Below are 17,423 nucleotides of genomic sequence, written 5' to 3'. Positions count from 1 at the left end.
CACATTTCATTGGAATAAAATTTTCCAAAAGTGTTGGAAAACACTTTTCTTAATAAAACTATCACTAGATACATTTAAAAACAAATTAATTTTTTCTCAAAACTTCTATTAAAACATTAAATATTCAAATATCCACTGGAACTAAATTTTCCAAACTTTGTAAAATCTTTGTTTCACAAACATAAAAACATTAAATTATCCACATATAAAATTGGCGCTGACACCCGAGGTCATCGTCCTGTTTGTGGTGTGCGTTTAAAATAAATAACGATTTGAAAAAATACTATTTCTTAAAACTTGGTTGGTTGGTTGAAGTGGTGATTCATTCAGAATCCAGCTAGCGCTTCCGCACAATTTTGGTGCCACATTCTCGTTACCAACTGGTTTAACTTGACCACTAATATATCCAGTCTGCGCGGTTTAAGAACATTCGAGACTCTTGAACAAAGATTTGCCAAGGGTTTACATTCTGTCCTTCCTTAAAAAAGTTGGCTTTTTTCCAGAAATAGTATTTAAAAAAATTTAGGTACATTTCACCTAAGATAACAAAAAAAATTTTCAAAAAATTTAAGATAATGTAAAGATAGAAAATTGTTATTACAAAATTTTAATGAAAAATATTCGGTTGGGGAAATTTTTTTACAAAAATTTTCAAGCTCCCTTGGTGAAGAAAATTAAAAATTAATGAGCGATTAAAAAAATTGTTTATTAAAACTCAACACACCAATACCAACAATTTCATTTTCATTTGAACCAAACTTCATTCAAGAATTCGAATAACTGAAGCGAGAAATTGAATTGAATGAATTTTGAAGCTAAATTCCCATTTAAGAATGGCAGCTGGTTGAGTACAGGTAAATTTAAATTACAGGTATAAATTATAATTTATGCAAAGAAGCTCCAGAAAAGGTTGTGGGGCTTCCAGTTAATTGCCGTTCTCTTTTCAAAAATTTATGAGCAACCTGCAATTGAAATTTGTAAAAAAATATTTTTAATAAATATTTATGAAAATTTTTCGAAAATGCTAAACTAAGATACTTTCAACATTCTCGAAAAATTCCTGCAAATAGTTACAAATAAAATTTTGAAACTAAAGATGGTTTAGTGCAGAACTAAGAACAGAAGAAACCTCTACAAATTTCGGCCACTGCGCAGCCGAATGAACTAAAAAAAGTGCAACTGCTTTGGACACTAAAATAAAAATGTATATAAAAAAATAATTATATATTTTTAATAAAATATTTTCAACAACTCAATTACTTTAAAACTGTACTGGAAATCAACCAAAAATTTGCAAGTTTTTTAATAAAGCAAACAAATTTCTTCTCAAAATCTATACCTAAAACTTTTTACTTTTCGCAGCATAATTTAAAAGTACTCCTAAAAACTATGCCAAAACATTTTGCATAAAAACTTTGATTCCAAAACTCACCTAAGAACACTCAAACTAACAAATAAATACAAATAAAGCAAAAAAAACAAAAACCAACAACCAGTGCAAAAAAAAAGAAACAAAAATCACGCGCGCAACAAATTTGCCGTCGGCAAAATGCAAGCAACGAAAATGCGCACCCCCTTCGCCATTCAGGAGATACTCGGCTTGGGTGTCGGCTCGGCAGCTGCGGCCGCTGCAGCCAATTACCAGCAGGCGCAACAACTCAGTCAGCAGCAGCAACAACAACAACTACAACAGCAACAGCTAACGCCGCTGCCTTTACAACAAAACCAACAGCAACAGCAATCGCTTCAATTGCAACAACAATCGCCTACTTCACAATCGCAGCAGCAGCAGCGCCATAACAGCACCACCTCAACTTGTTCAACGCCTCCACCCGCCGCTACACCAACCGCAACCGATTGCAATAATGCACCGCTCTCACCCGCCTCCTCGCACGGACGTCCAACACGCGATTCGCGTTCCATTTCGCCCGATGTGACGCGTCTCTCAGCGGCAGCGGCAGCTGCGGCCGCCACAGCACACTGCCAGTTGCCTATCTTCAATCCGGCAAACTTTTACGCTGCAGCCGGCTATGCGGATCATGCGGGGCAATTGAATGCGGCACATCATCATCACATGACGACGCTGGCAGCGGCGGCGTACTTGCGTGGCTTTTTGCCGCCGGGCTTCAGCACGCCACACGAATTTCGCGGACACTTTCAACAGCATTTTGGCAGCCAATTTGCGGGTGAGTGGAAGTTGCTTTTTTAAGGTACATATGTGCGCGTGGATGTGTGATTATGTTTTTTTTTTATTGAAAACTAAAAAAAAATTGAATAAATTTGAAGGTTTGAAAGAGGAAATCGTTAAGATGTAGTTAAATGTGGCTTCTGCTCAAAGCGGTGCAGTTATAGGGGCTGTTATGTTGAATTTTTTCGGTGCATCTTACATTAGGTAGATATTTAGTGGTATTATGATATTTTCAGAAACTTAATTATCAACTTTGCCGTGCTGAAAACAAATTTGCCTGATAATTTTTAGCACCCTTGGCTACTTTCTTTCCTTGATTTCCCTTTTGATCAAAGCCTAGTAAGTTTGATTTAGTGCGCGCTCTGGATAGTTTTACGTTGAGTATTACTCCAAACTCAAAGTCAAATCAAAAGCAACCACAAACCTCATATTGTCCTAGGAAGGGCTTTGTAAACAATTTTATAGAGAAAAATGCCGCCTCATTACCCAAAGCCTGTGCTAATCGTATTATTATTTTATTATTTTTTTGCATTAAATCCTATTGGAGTATAGCGCGTCAAAAGCCTACTACTACCAAAGACTACATAAAGTGCTTCAAAATAGTCAATATCTAAATTTGAAATTAAAAAAAAATGTCCTATTCATAGTAAAAAGATCGTTGGTATTAAATTTCATTACACCTTTTCCGTTCCACCATTTGTTCGGTGCAATAAGCACAAGGAAGATATGAGACCTTGGGAAATAAATTTTTCTTAAACCTTGAAAAAGCTTCTCATAAAATCTATCTGCTACTTGAAAGGGGTGTGGAGTTCCAGAACCCTAAAATTGAGAAACAAAATCAAGGCGCACACAACAAATTGAAGGTGGAGTTCGGCCGAAAATCTAATAAAGGAAGTACCCAAATTGGAGGACATCAGAATTCGTTTTAGAGGTATGGTTCCTTCGGCAAAGTTTAGAATATGATTTTCACAGAGCAATGGGCGATTTTTTTGACTCCCCACAAATCGACCCGGCCTAATGTACATTTTTTTGTATGAATATAAATCTTTCGATCCTTCGATTTCGATTTCTCTGAGATGGAAATTGCCGAATTCCGTATAATTAAAAATATTTAATTGAGTTTTTTATACACTAAATAACTTTTTCACAATTCATAGTCAAGGTTTTCAAGAATAGTATTCACTTTCAAATGTTTCAGCTCGAAAACTGAGTTTCTCCCTTACGTGATTCATCGGCATTTAATGTCCCTTCATTTTTCTGGAGGCAGTTGTCTTATATCTGGCATGGCTTTGCTGAGATGATGATAGTCACCAATCAATTTTTTGGCGACTTAAAAGTTCCAAAGTATTTACGTAAATGTGTTTTTTCTCACATTTCGGATTTTGTTGCCCTTAACAAGTCTGCGCCTTGGTTAGGTGAGGTTACGTTAGGCTATATTAAAAGGTCTGCTCCAACGATAAGATGTCTGAAATTGAAATTTGAAAAAGGCGAGCAAAGAAGCACCCAGAGAATGGTAACTCCTAAAACACTCAGGCTATTCGAAGTTCTAAAAAGTAAAAGGGTTGATAGTCAAGGCGGAAAGGAGAGAAGTGACAGAAAGAAAGAGATAGTACAGAATAGAGAGACAGAGACAGAGATAGCTAGTTCTGTGAGAATTTTGCAGATTTTTTGGCTACTCTGAAAATATTCCCCTGTTTGAGAGAACGAATTTTACTCCTTCTCACACTTACAGAGAAAATTCTCAGTGCTATCCGGCTTCTCTTAGCAAGACAGGCAATTCGCGTCCTCAATGATTCTAATGAAGGTCATATGCTGACCCCATGGGTTGTGTCCTACAATAATACCGATCGAACGTCTTTTCTACCAAGTTTTAGAAGAAAGTTCGACAGTTTTCTGTTCGGGCTTGCCACAAAACACTTTGCAGTACTGTAGCGTTCTAGACGTGTATGTAACTTGCATACATAATCGCTGATCCCATTCATGATTCCTGCGTAACTGATACCGATTATTAGCTCTTGAGCTCTGGCTCTTGTGGGAAACCGCTGATCTGCAGTTGGCCAATTCATCGGCAATTTCATTTCCTCAAACACCGCGGTGTCTAAGAATTCTAAATTCGTCTGATGTGCTTTCATACAAAACCGTATAATAGTCGATTAGGTTGGGTTAGGTTACCGTGGTTGCTACCTCCATAAAGGTGTAGAGGATCCACTTAAGCCCTTCTGTTCAAATTCCTACTCTAAGTTCCTATTTGCTGAAACCACTTCGTCTCTCTAATAAGCGACAAAATATTGAGGGCGGTTGCGATTTCCAAGTCTGCCAGCCATCCAAAGAAGTATAAATTTAGCGATGTCGTGTTCTGACAAGAGCGGAACGGTGACAGAGGAAGTATTCAAGCCTTGCCATCTCCTCCTCATTCCCTTAGATGCGGCAGACATTATTAGTGGAAACCCCCATTCGCTTCCCATGCGCTCCCATTAGGCACTAGACCTTAAATCTAGCACTAAGTTTACCATTCCCTTTTCTGGAGCCTCTGAGCAGTGTTATGAAAAAAAAAATGTTTTTCACCAGCTTAAATTACAATTTAACGTCTATAAATGAAGGAAATTCGCAATCAGGAAAAAGTGTGTGCTAATTTCCATGCGAAGTTATTACTGAAATGGCAACTCTTAGGTTGCACTCCGAAGAACAGCTTCAGAGTTTGTAGTTGGCCATTCATAAAGTTCGTCAAGAGTTGGTGATACTTTTCAACATATGTATCTTCAGGTTAAAGTTTCTTCTGAAGAGTTAATCCTATTACTCGATAAACTGAGTATTTGCATACCCTGACTTTATTCATAAGGAATAAGCTCGTAGTACCGCCAATACAAGTAAAAATAGTCAGCTCTTCTGCAAGAAAATTTCCAGTGAGCTCAAGGCAGCGTGGGGTCGGTTCTATTCAAAAATGATGGATTAGAAAATTACATCCGTAAGAGTATTGATTCTGAGAGTAGCTGAGCAAAGCGACTGTCGTCACATATTCTTTTCATTCTTTTTCGCAGGACCCACTATAAAATCACAGGTTTGATAGTTTGCTCAAGGAAATTGAAAATAAGCATGGAAGCTAACAAAAGCTACACCGATGGTATTGGCATTCAAACATCTTCCGACTCCAACTAAATTCTTACAGAGACTACTCAATGGGTTTTGGCGTTGGGCCGCAATCGGAGTTTCGAAGTAAACATCAATAAATCTTAACTGGTTATTTTTACTGAAAATGAAAATATGAAATTAAATGAGTATTAAATTAAGTGCTAATAATGACAGAGCAGACAGAATATTGGTGAAGTAAAAAGTTCTAGCCATTTCCCACTAAATCTCTCCAGAGAAGGCTCTCTCGTGATATATAAATTGCATCCGGTCAGCCTAAACCGGCATTCATTTAAAAACAAATCTCAAACGCTTTTGCGTTGGGTATAGTGCACTTTGTGCTCCCACGTTCCAGAAAATAAGCAAAAATGGGTACATTCGCTAGATTATTCAATAAGACTACGGCTTAGGTAAAATTTGTGCTCTTCAAAGGTCCCATACCCCATCGAATAAAAGCAAAGTGATGTTTCCTACGAATCCGCTCTGGACGTGGAAAATGAGGTTTGCTCTGTAGGACAATCATCGATAAAATCGGTGCCGGCATGTAAATACTTATTTTTCCTGCAGAAACCAAAGAGTATTCATCGATTAGAAGTATTAGCTTCAGACAGATCTCAAGAAGAAGCTCAGTGTGTGGATGTCGCATGGATTTACACAGAGTAACCATGTGAACCGAATTATGGCCTCGATTCTTTGGTGAAACATAACGAAGTCATCGGTATTTTAAAGTGAATGGTAACTGGCGATCATGAATGACATATCACAAAATTGCGACAACGATGGGAGTAGTTTTTGCTGTGACGTAACAATAAATAAACAAGAAAGGAAATGGCGTTGAGGGAAAACTAACTTCGTCTCTCTAATAAGCAAGAAAAATGAAAAACTATAAAACGATGAATTGAATACAAAGATGATATTATGACGTCAGCAAATCAGTTGATTTTTCCAAATTCTCTAAGACGGGGACAGAATTTCCTAGAAGTTACCACCTCCACCATAAATGGGAAAACAAATGGATTGTTTACGAAAAACACAGCAGAAAAAGATCATGGTGCCAAGCGATCACCACGCTAGAATTAATGGTCAAGAAGGTTGTTGACTAACTGGTTTTGATTGGCAGCCACTCTCTCCATGTCGACTTACTTGCCACTTGAACTTAAGAGTTAATTTAAGTTTTCTGATGAAAAATGTTCTCAGCTTACACACTGTGCTCTATATTAGCTCTACACTGACATTGCTCAAGCATCCTAATTTCCCCGAGCCAACCCCACTATTCTCTCTCTCTCACTCTCGACCTCTTTGCCTCTTACATACTCGCGCGAATGCCTATCTTGTGAAAGTCGCAACAATGCCAAGTTTGGAAAATTGCACGGTAGGCAGGGTGACGCCGGGTAGGGGCAGCATGACCATAAGTGCAAACGCAGCTAATTAGAAATCTTAAGAGAAATTGAGGGAGGAGGTAGAGAAGCAGACACTGAGATTACTACTCACACCCAGCAGGCATGCAGCAAAGTCTTTGGCACAATATATGAGCATTGCGATACTTTTGTTGTTTTAGCATATTTCTGCTATCTTTTTTTTTTGTTTTACCCTCTCATTTTTCATAACATTGTTATTGTTTTTATAACAGCCACATAAGATCCATTGGGTGCACTTGAACGGAACCTCAATGTCTATGTCTTGAAAGCCCATGCATGCCTAGATAAGCATATATATATGTGTGTGTATGTATCTGTGTGCTCGTATGTATGTGCATGGTAAGTTCGCCTTTGAGGTTGTTGGCATTGTTGTTGTTTTTTGAAGACACTGAAGTGGGCTAACTTAGAGAAAACCACAACAATAAAAACAATAGCGAAAGTGCAACGCAGAAAACACAGAGCAAAAGCCATGTGTGTAGGCAGATGGCGTACAACAAAAACAACTAAAATGACGGTTGCAGCTGCAAAAGAAGAAGCAACGGCAGCAGCCGCAGCGGCAACGGCGTCAGAAGTTGGCATAGAATTTGAGATACAAAGCACAAAAGCAGCTTATGAATACTCTTATGGAAGCTTATGAATATGAGCTGAAGCAGAAAAGGCGCATAGTAGGTGGCTGGAAAAAATATGCATACTTTTTCGTTTTTTTTTTTTCTATACCGCCTACATGTGGGCGCTGTGACGAACTCAGCCAAATGGTAATGGCGCTGGCATGGCTTGAGCAGTGGTGCTTCTAATAAGCCTCATATGTCGCATTTGGTAGGCGTGAAATTGGTTGGAAGAGTGCTTGTACAAAATTTATGAATAAATGTAATATATTTTTTATTCAGAAGCCAAGAAAATAGAGCGTAAATAAAAATAAAACAAACTAGAAGCGACGCAAATAGGTTAGGTTAGGCGGAATGTTGTAGAAAGAGATGGTTCGAAGGCTTTATGGGCATTGAAATGAGATAGTTGCGCTTCGACTTGAAGATTCGAAAATCTAAAAGCCTTTGTATCATAATCATATGCCCAGAAAAGAGGATAAATGCACGTTTTCACAAGCGAATTAATTTTCAGATTAAAACAAGTCTTTCAGTGCAACAGCGCCAGAACTATGGTAGGCCGCAAAAGAGTGCTGTTCCCAAAATTTTGAACACTTGTGTGCAGAAGGTTCATGCAAACCCATTCTGTCGTTTTCGCGAGATTGAGCCACAATCATACAAACTTTCACATTTATAATGATAGTTTTTTAGTTTCTTTTCTCACGTAAAGGCCAAAAATGGTGATATTTTGAAATGATTGTATGGGGAACCCCCAGGGGAGTTCCAGGGGTGTGCCACTGGCATGGGTGGATCGGCCGTCCAAAGTTAGTGGGGGTCGGTCATACATTTGGACTCGATTGGAGCACTCTAAATGGGTCAAATTGGGATTTTTCGTTTTAGAGGTATAGTTCCTTCGGCAAAGTTTCTTATTTTGATCCCTAGAATACGATTTTCACAGAGCAATGAGCGATTTTTAAATCGACCCGCCCTAATACATATATAGTATATAAGCGCTTAATTTCGAAAATATTGTTTATGAGAGTTGCGACCCATTATAAAGTTAAGTTAAATTAATTACTTTTAATTTTACAATAAAGGTGACAAATGAAAAAAGGTTTAAGACGACTTAATTTCGAAATTATGTTTGAACAGAGTTCCCACCTGTTAAGTTAAGTTAATTAAATGAATAAGTTCAATTAAATTTTACAATACAGAAGTCGAATGAAAAAATGTTTAAGAGAGCTTAATTTCAAAAATATGGTTGAAAAAAGTTGCCACCCGTTAAAAAACTATAATTAAATTAATAAATTCAATTAAATATTACAATACAGCTGTCAAATGAAAAACGATTTAAGAGAGCTTAATTTCGACAATGCGTTTGAAGAGAGTTGCCACCTGTTAAAAAGTTAAATTATATTAAATGAATTACATTAAGCATGCCAATGCAGGTATCTAAAGAGAACAAGTTTAAGAGAGCTTAGTTTTGAAAATATTTTTGAAGGGGGTTGTCAGAGGGTGTCAAGTGGAAGAAATTTGAAAAATCTTATTTCGAATATAGTTTTCAATAAGGTTGCCAAATAAAGCCAAGTTTAAAATATATTAAATTCGAAAATATTTTTGAACGGGGTTGCCACCTGTTTGAAGAGTTTTGTATAGGATAAAATAATAAAATAAATTAAATATAACCATATGGGTGTCAAAGAACAGAAAATTTCACATATATATTTTTTAATATGGTTGCCACCTGTTTGAAAATTAAATTCAATAAATTAAATACTTAATAATAAAAATTATTCCCAGTGAGTGTCAAATGAAATAAAAAATCGAAAAAAGGAGTAGGAAGGTAGGAAGAGTTTATTTTCGAAATATTTTCGGCAAAGGTTGCCGCCTGTTTCCTGGGGTTGTTATTTAAATTAAGTAAATAACTTAAATGAACTGCTGTAAAATACTACTATGTGGGTGACAAACGAAAGAGGTATGGAAAATATTTATTTTGAATATATTTTTGAATAATGTTGCCACCTGTTAAAAAAATAAAAAATATAAATTAGCATATTAATAACTACTTATGAGTTATAATATATTAACTATGTTTTTCAACAAAATAATTTTCGGTTACACATTTTTTAGAGGCGAATGAAATTTAATAATTGCGAAAGTTTCTGCTTTAATACAAAGGGTGTTAGCACCAATTATATAAACGAGGTGGTAGAAAATTAATCTATTTTTTTTTTGTTTTTTTTTAAATAATTTTTTTACTAACATAAGTAAAAATATTTTTTAGTTAGTACAAAAATTATTTTGAGTGATGGAAATCTTTATTTTGATCAATTGCTTGTATGTTTGTATGCTGCAGCTGTCTAGTTTACAAGTGTCAAATATAAGTGACACACAAATGGCGTCGTACCATTTGCAAAAATTATAAATCTTCCGATCGGGTGATTAATTTTGTGCCACACATTATATGTTAAGTCAAAATTGCTATAAATTCTGTTCACTTTTTAAAAATTTCTTCGTGTTTTTTTTTTTTATTAAATTCTCTCTAATACTTCGAATACACTGAACTGATCAACTTTCTTCTTCTTCATGATTGGCACGTTAACCGGTTACACGATTTTGTCTGAGTTCAAGAAAGCGCGCTAGCCGTTTGTTTCTCGCGCTAACCGGCGCCAGTTGGACACTGCAAGTGAAGTCAAGTCCTTCTCCACCTGATCTTTCTAACGCAGAGGAGGCCTTCCTCTTCCTCTGCTCCCACCAGTTGGTACCACATCGACTGGTACTGATCAACTTTATTTACGCCTTTTTCGCCATTATGGCTGACTGGATCTGATTGATCTAAGCAGCTTTTATTCACATGCAGTTACTTTGGGAGGTCAGTTAATAAAGCTCCCCCGTTATCGCTGCTACTACTGTCATACACCTTTCGCGCGCAGAGTGGTCTGAGAACCTATTATTACCAGTTCTAATTATGTACGAACACACTGAGTATTCGTCTAAATAAAATGTTACATTTTTCGCCGTAACCCAATATTTTGCTAATTAAAAATACAGCCAAGTATTTTAAAAATAAGCTTCGTGTGGATAAACAAAAAATTTTGCCAGCAAAGTGTGACTAATGCGTGTAGTGATGACTCTCACTCACTTCCTACCACAGCAGCAACTAACATCATCCGCCTACTGCATCTGCTGACTGTCATTTTCGCTGCTACACTGCTTATTAATCCATTCCATTTCGCTGACATGCGTCAGCTTGCCGCTAATTAAGCAAATTAATATGTCGACCTATAACGCGGAGACATACGGCGCACATTCACACACATACGAGTACACACACGCACGGAAGCCAAAGCACCTAAATTTCCACCCGATAGTTTGATAGGTAGACGACAGGCTATTGGGACTGTGGGACAGGTGGCAAGTCGCAGCTAACTTGTCTTCTCAGCCAGCCCCAATGGTGTAGTTAATCAGCTATTTCTGCAGAGTTTATTAAAAATACATGCGAGATTTTTTTCAGCTGCCTAACACCTGGGATTTATGAAAATTATTATCTCTGTTGCGCTACCAGTCGCGCTAAAATTAACTACCTCGCTGCGTCAACTAATATTCCAATTTCTCACTGTTTCCCAAATTGCCTGCCTTTTTTCACTAGCTTTAGCTATGAGCCAAAGCTTCTCGAAGCAGCCACTATGTATGTAAGTAGTACAACAATACAATGTCTTCACCCTTCAGCGCTCAGCTGCTCAGCTGCTCAGAAAAGTGTGAAATGGTAATGTGTGAACTCATATGTGAAATAAGCATACGAGTTCACACACACACACACACACGCATGCATGCTAGGTAATTTGTTAGGTTACGGCTGCCGCTAAAGTGGAGGCGCTGAGTTGGCAGAAGGGAGGCGCCTAAACTTAGCGTGAATAAGAAGCGTAAAAAAAACAGTCTCAAAATATCAAACCAGTTGGAAGAAAATATGGCGGTTCATGTTTAGTGCTTCCAGCTAATGAGGAAATGCAGCGGGTACAACGACCTCTGTAGGGAATTTGGGTGGGTAAAATACGAAATTAAGTGGCAAATGTTTCAATTGAAGTAGCTTGGGGAATGGCACATACGGTAAATTTCAGCCATAGCTTAACATTTTAAAGTTTTCACGGTTTCTGAAATACCTTTGAGCTAATAAAATTGTTAAAACTATGCACTCGATAGAAGCACAGCTCACCAGTGACTTTAGAAACTCTCACAAGGTGGCAAATGCTTTTAGATAACCATTTTCAAGACAACGCCTCTTTGTGGTACATACCACAGTTCAAGATCCTCATTTACAAGTAACTGAGCTGAAACCTCAGAAGCTGAGACAATGGCGCAGAAGCTTGGACGACGATAATATCCGATAGGATGACCCTTGGGGTATTTGAGAGAAAGATTTTGCAGAAGATTTTTGGAGCTTTGCACGTTCGCGACGGCGAGTATCGTAGGCGATGGAATAATGAGCTGTATGAGCTTTACGGCGACATAAGCAAAGCGCAGCGAATAAAGATCCAGTGCCTTCGTTGGTTGGGTCATGACTTTCGAATGGATACATACGCTCCGACTCTGAAAGTATTCGATGCGGTAGCAGCTGGTGGTAGCAGAGGAAGAGGAAGGCCTCCTTTACGTTGGAAGGTTAGGTGGAGAAGGATTTGGCTTCACTTGGTGTGTCCAACTAGAACCGGTTAGAAACAACAGGCGCGCTTTGTTAACCTCGGCCAAAGTAGCGTAAGCGGTAATCGCGTCAATCAAGAAGAAGAAGAAGGGCTGATACCTCGAAGGCAAAGAAATATCTGTATTAGTGGCTCCAATAGATCCCACATGACTTACAACTTCTTTCAACGCAGGAATCTGAGACATCTACTCGTATACTTAAACATCAGTTGCCCTCTAAATCCTGTTTAACTGCTAAGGTCGTTAAATCGATCCTTGGTTGGTTGATTAGTTAAAGTAGTGATTCATCCAGAACCCAACTTAGGCTTCCGCACTATTTTGTTACCACATCCTCGCTACCAACTTGTTTAACGGTTATTGACGTCTAAAGTTGTAGACATCTAAGCCAGAAAGTTGTTCGAGACTCTCGAACAGTGGTTTGTCCAGGGTTGATATTCTCTCACTCCATAAGGCAGGGCCTTGACTGAGAAAATGGAAAATCGTTTTCTTTTTCTCTGGTTGTTTACAACTGTGGCAGTATGTGTTTTGAAGGATGTCCATCTTGTTCCCAGACAGACCAAATTCGATCCTCACGGCGAATAAAAATTATCAAAATTATAGAAAATGTGGCTTCTAACAGCGGTTGATCACCGGCGTGCATTGTCTAGCCTCTCATTGCAGTTCTTCTTCTTTCATAGCGTTACAACGCGGGGTTCGTCAAAACTTCCTTCAAAATGCTACCCCAAAGCGGTCTTTCTTGAGCTGTTCTTTCGTAGTTATGTATTCCCAACTTCTCAAGATCGTGTCCCACTGCGTCCATCCAACGGTTCTTCGGTCTGCCTTTGGCCTTCTTCGGCCGACCTTCTTAATGCATGAGGTATTCGGGCGAGTTCTATAGTAAGCTGCCCAGTGAATTTCAATTTGATTGTCAGAAAATTTCAATGAATTTCACTGAATTTTTGAGGATTTTGTGAATAGTTTGGAACTGAGATTTATTAGATTTAAGTTGACTATATTTTTATGAAAAATTAACGAAAAAATGTTTTTAATTTTTTTTTTTTTTTTATATTTTAAAAGTCTAATGCTTTCAAAATCTTTCAACAAAATTTCAAGCAAATGAGAGGAAATTTAGCAGAAGCTGCTTGGTGCCGCTTGCACCGCTTTTTCGATTTTACATATTTCAAAAACTTAAGGCTTCCGTAATTTTGTGTAAAAATGTCAAGCAAATCAGAGGACAATTGAGGAAGTTATAGAAGTTTTACTGAAACTTGCGCTTGAAAAATTTGTTCACATAGCTTTTGTTTTTTTTATGGCGAAAAGCTAAAGTGGCTTAATTATGTGAGCACAAGTGTCCACGTGCATGTGGCCAAGGGTGATCAATTTAGATGCATCGGATTTTGTGTTGAAATTTATTATTCTTGTGTAGAACCATTCATGACATTTTTTTAAAGATAATCCCTTTCAAATGTTGTCCGGAACAGCGCCACAATTCGGCCATCCGTAAACACCAATTTTGAATAACTCACTGGAGGACTTCGGTCGGTATCGCGTGATTAACTTTAGTAATGTTGGCTTCCAATGCAATCAAAGCTGGTTTATCCACGAAGGGTTCAGACTTTACATACCCCACAAATAGAAGTCCAAAGGTGTCATATCAAACGTTCTTGGTGGGCAATCCACTGGTCGGAGACGAGAGATATTTTTGCGCATCAAAACGACGACGCAGTAAATCCATCGTTTCATGGGCTGTATGGAAAGTAGCGCCGTCCGCCGTCTTGTTGGAAACAAAAGTTGTGGAGATCACGGGCTTCACTTTCTGGTATCAAAAGGTCGCTTATCATAGCGCGATAGCGTTCGCCATTCACTGTTACATTGGCGCCAGCCTCGTCTTGGAAGAAATATGGCCCGATGATTCCTCCAGCCCATAGGCCGCACCAAACGGTTGTTTTCAATTGTTTTAATGGCTGTTCTTGAATGGCTTCGGGTTGTTCTTTAGCTCAAATATGGCAATTTTGCTTATTGACGTAGCCATTAAGCCGAAAATTAATCTCATCGCTGAGCAAAATTGCTGCGATTTATAATTGTGCGATTTCCCGACTAGAAATATTGGTAAGGCGGTGATTAGGCGCAAATAAGGCAGACCGCATTCCAGATTTGCGCCTCATAAGGCAGCCAAACTAGGCCCAAGTCCCGAAAGGTATCGCCACACATCTGCCTCATTAGGCGCAGGTTCGAAAAACCGAACTTCGGTAATACTCCGGATGCCCTTCTATAAATCAGTTAGGGATTCCAATTTATGCCTAAGTGAGATACTGCCTCAGATTTTCGTGACCGCAACCAAATTAGGTATTGTTCTGGCTTGCCAATCTTTGCCTTGCCTAACGTGGGCCTGGTAAGGTAATAGTGAGGCGTGCCTCAGTAGGGCTTACCTAATTCGGGACTAACTGATTCTTCGGCATGCCTCACTGTAATTCTAGTCAGATTATACAGGTTTTTAAGACGTAAGTCTTTCCCTGATGAAATGTCAATAAATTCTAAAAAAAATTATGTATTTAGTTTGACAGTAGTCACGCGTGATTTGTCAAAAAACCGTATTGGAAAAAGTACCTTTAATCTGAACACTCTTCATCTCTCAAAAGTAAACGATACACATAAAATGGTAAACCATTTTGGGCATGATTGTCGACAGACCATAAACTTCAACTAATGATGTGTCAACCACCCGCGCTAATGCCGCTCATACGATGAAGGCAGTGATGACAGCGATGACGTTGACGATGACGCTCTGCATAGCCAACATTTACGATTTGACACCAGCATTCAAAGAGTCAATTGGTCAATTTACAAAATTCACTAGCAGTCGGAAAAAAAGGTTGTGTGAAAATAAAAACACTTCACAATCAAGCCAAAGCAATAGCCACGAAAAAGGTGAACTGTGAAAAAGACAGCTACTGCCTACCTAACTATCTTCCTGCACCCACACATACATCCATGCACACCTTTCTATTTACGCTGGCCACACTTAAGTGTGAACCAGGCAGTATAATGTGCCACTAATAGGGGTTAGTTGGGCTTAAGTATTTGCAACATATGTTAGCCACAAAATTGTGCTATAATAATATTGACTTTTCCACATCATAAAAGAAAGCAAGGGAAAAATAGATAGCAATTCTCTATAAAAAGGTAAAAAATATACAATAAATGCGAGCACAACTTTCCCAACACTTAAGCGTGACCATTGCAAGAGTTTGCTGGTGGGCCCTTCATCCGGTAGCGGCTGTGGCAGCGGCAGATACACTTGAGGACGTACAAGGAAATTGTAGAATAAACAGACATCAACAGACAGCAAGGATAATGCAACCGCATGCCAACAACAATATCGGCGCACAATTCTTGAGAAAAAGTAAACGCTTGGGCGCTTGGTTTAGGTACCTTTTCCCTGCACAAAACGCAAAAAAGGTGTGAAAAGTGGAACTCACTCGCACTTAAGAAGCGACTTCGCCTGTGCTGGCGAAATAAAGGATAATAGTAGCAGAAGTAGTGGTTAATGCTGACACAGAAACACAATGTTGTGCTACAGTGGTTGTTGTTGCTACTGGTGTTTTGTACATAGCTTGTGGCATTTATTTGTTGTTTGCCAACATTGCTCCTGTGGCTGCTGTCTGTCTGTGTTGGTGCTAACTTCAATGACCACTCAAATGAAAGTATTTCTCATTGCTGCGAAGAGGAACTTCGGTTTTCTTTTTATTTCATTTAGTTTTTCACTTTTATTTATATTTTATTTTTTTCTTTTCATTTTTGTTTTTTTTGAAGCTCCAAAAGTATTTGATTTGCAAAATATCGCAGTTGTCTTGATTTGATTGAGTTAGCAGCATCGAGTGCAGTCCGTTAGTTGTGTAACGGAAATTCTTCATTATACCACTGCTGTTCTTAAAGTTTGATAATTCACTAGCTGACTTTTCTGGCAGCACTAAAGTATTCGTTCGATTCCAACTGTGGCTGCATAAATTCTAATATTTAAATATTTAGTAGCTTCCCGGCAGATGCTTTGACCGAGTTTCTGCTTCAATTTTTATTGTGTGTTTTAAAGTTATGCTAGAAGTGGAGATGTGTTACGAAGCAGATAAAGTTTGCAAGAAGCTTTTACAGAAATGCTCTCTGAGATGTGTTGCTGCCGGCAGAGCATCGAAGACTTTTATACGATTTTTTTTATATTGATATAAGGTTGTCAAAAAAGTCTTGCGGTATTTTTATTGAATTTTCAATTGTTCATAAAATTGGTTATAATAATGCGATTTAAGTCAAATATGCGCCGTTTTGTTCGATGACGAGTTCCCAACGAGATGCCAATTGCATAATGCCCCTCTTATAGAAGCTCGCTTCCCTATTGTCAAAAAACTCGGAGAGCCAATTTTCACAGGACTCTCTTGTGGACAACTTCCGACTACCAAGCTCGTTCGCCATGGACAGAAATAGGTGGTAATCACTTAGTGCGAGATCCGGACTATACGGTGAATGCAAAAGAACCTCCCATCCGAGCTCCCGGATCTTCTGGCGCGTCACCAAAGATGTGTGTGGCCTGGCGTTGTCCTGATGGAAGACAATTCGGCCTCTGTTGATCAAAGATGGCCTCTTCTGCATGAGTGCTGTATTCAAGCGGTCCAGTTGTTGGCAGTACAGGTCCGAATTGAGCGTTTGGCCATAGGGGAGCAGCTCATAGTGGATGATTCCCTGCAAATCCCACCAAACACACAGAAGAACCTTCCTGGCCGTCAATCCAGGCTTGGCCACCGTCTGGGCAGCTTCACCGCTTTTCGACCACGACCGTTTGCGCTTCACGTTGTCGTAAGTGACCTACTTTTCAACGCCAGTCACCATCCGCTTCAAAAACGGGTCGATTTTGTTGCGATTCAGAAGCGATTCGCATGCATCCATACGGGCAAAAATGTTTTATTGCGTCAAGTCGTGTGGCACCCATACATCAAGCTTATTTTTGAATCCAAGCTTCTTCAAATCGTTTATAACGGTTTGATGACTCATGCCCAGCTCTTGGCCGATGCTACGGCTGCTACTATGCCGGTCTCTTTCGATCAATTCAGCAATTTTATCGCAATTTTCGACGACAGGCCTTCCGGACCGTGGCGCATCTTCGATCACCTCTGCACCAGAACAAAAACGTTGAAACCATCGTTGTGCGCTGGAAATGGAAACTGTATCGGGTCCATAAACTGCACAAATTTTATTGGCAGCATGAGATGCATTTTTGCCTTTATCGTAGTAGTACTGTAAAATATGCTGTATTTTCTCTTTATTTTGCTCCATGTTTGCGACGCTATAACTCACGAACGAATAAAAGCAAACAACAATTAATCAAACAAGTGTTAGCACGTGAAAAGAGCTTTCCAAAAAGCTCTAGCGTGAACCGATGCGACGAAT

The 17,423-nt window shown here is 38.8% G+C and overlaps 1 protein-coding gene across 1 annotated transcript in view; it reads left to right on the top strand.

Moving 5' to 3' along the window:
* The first annotated feature begins 1,549 nt into the window (after positions 1 to 1,549).
* The window catches only part of LOC129238385 (muscle segmentation homeobox), a 90,315-nt gene continuing 74,441 nt past the window's right edge, over positions 1,550 to 17,423 (top strand). The window contains exon 1 of the mRNA XM_054873409.1: positions 1,550 to 2,186. Within this exon, the coding sequence (XP_054729384.1) occupies positions 1,550 to 2,186 (637 nt within the window). The remainder of the gene's footprint in view (positions 2,187 to 17,423) is intronic.

The sequence above is a fragment of the Anastrepha obliqua genome, chromosome 2 (assembly GCF_027943255.1).
Source record: "Anastrepha obliqua isolate idAnaObli1 chromosome 2, idAnaObli1_1.0, whole genome shotgun sequence".
Taxonomy (NCBI): domain Eukaryota; kingdom Metazoa; phylum Arthropoda; class Insecta; order Diptera; family Tephritidae; genus Anastrepha; species Anastrepha obliqua.
The sequence above is the reverse complement of the archived record's forward strand: the minus strand, read 5'-3'. Positions and strand labels throughout refer to the sequence as shown.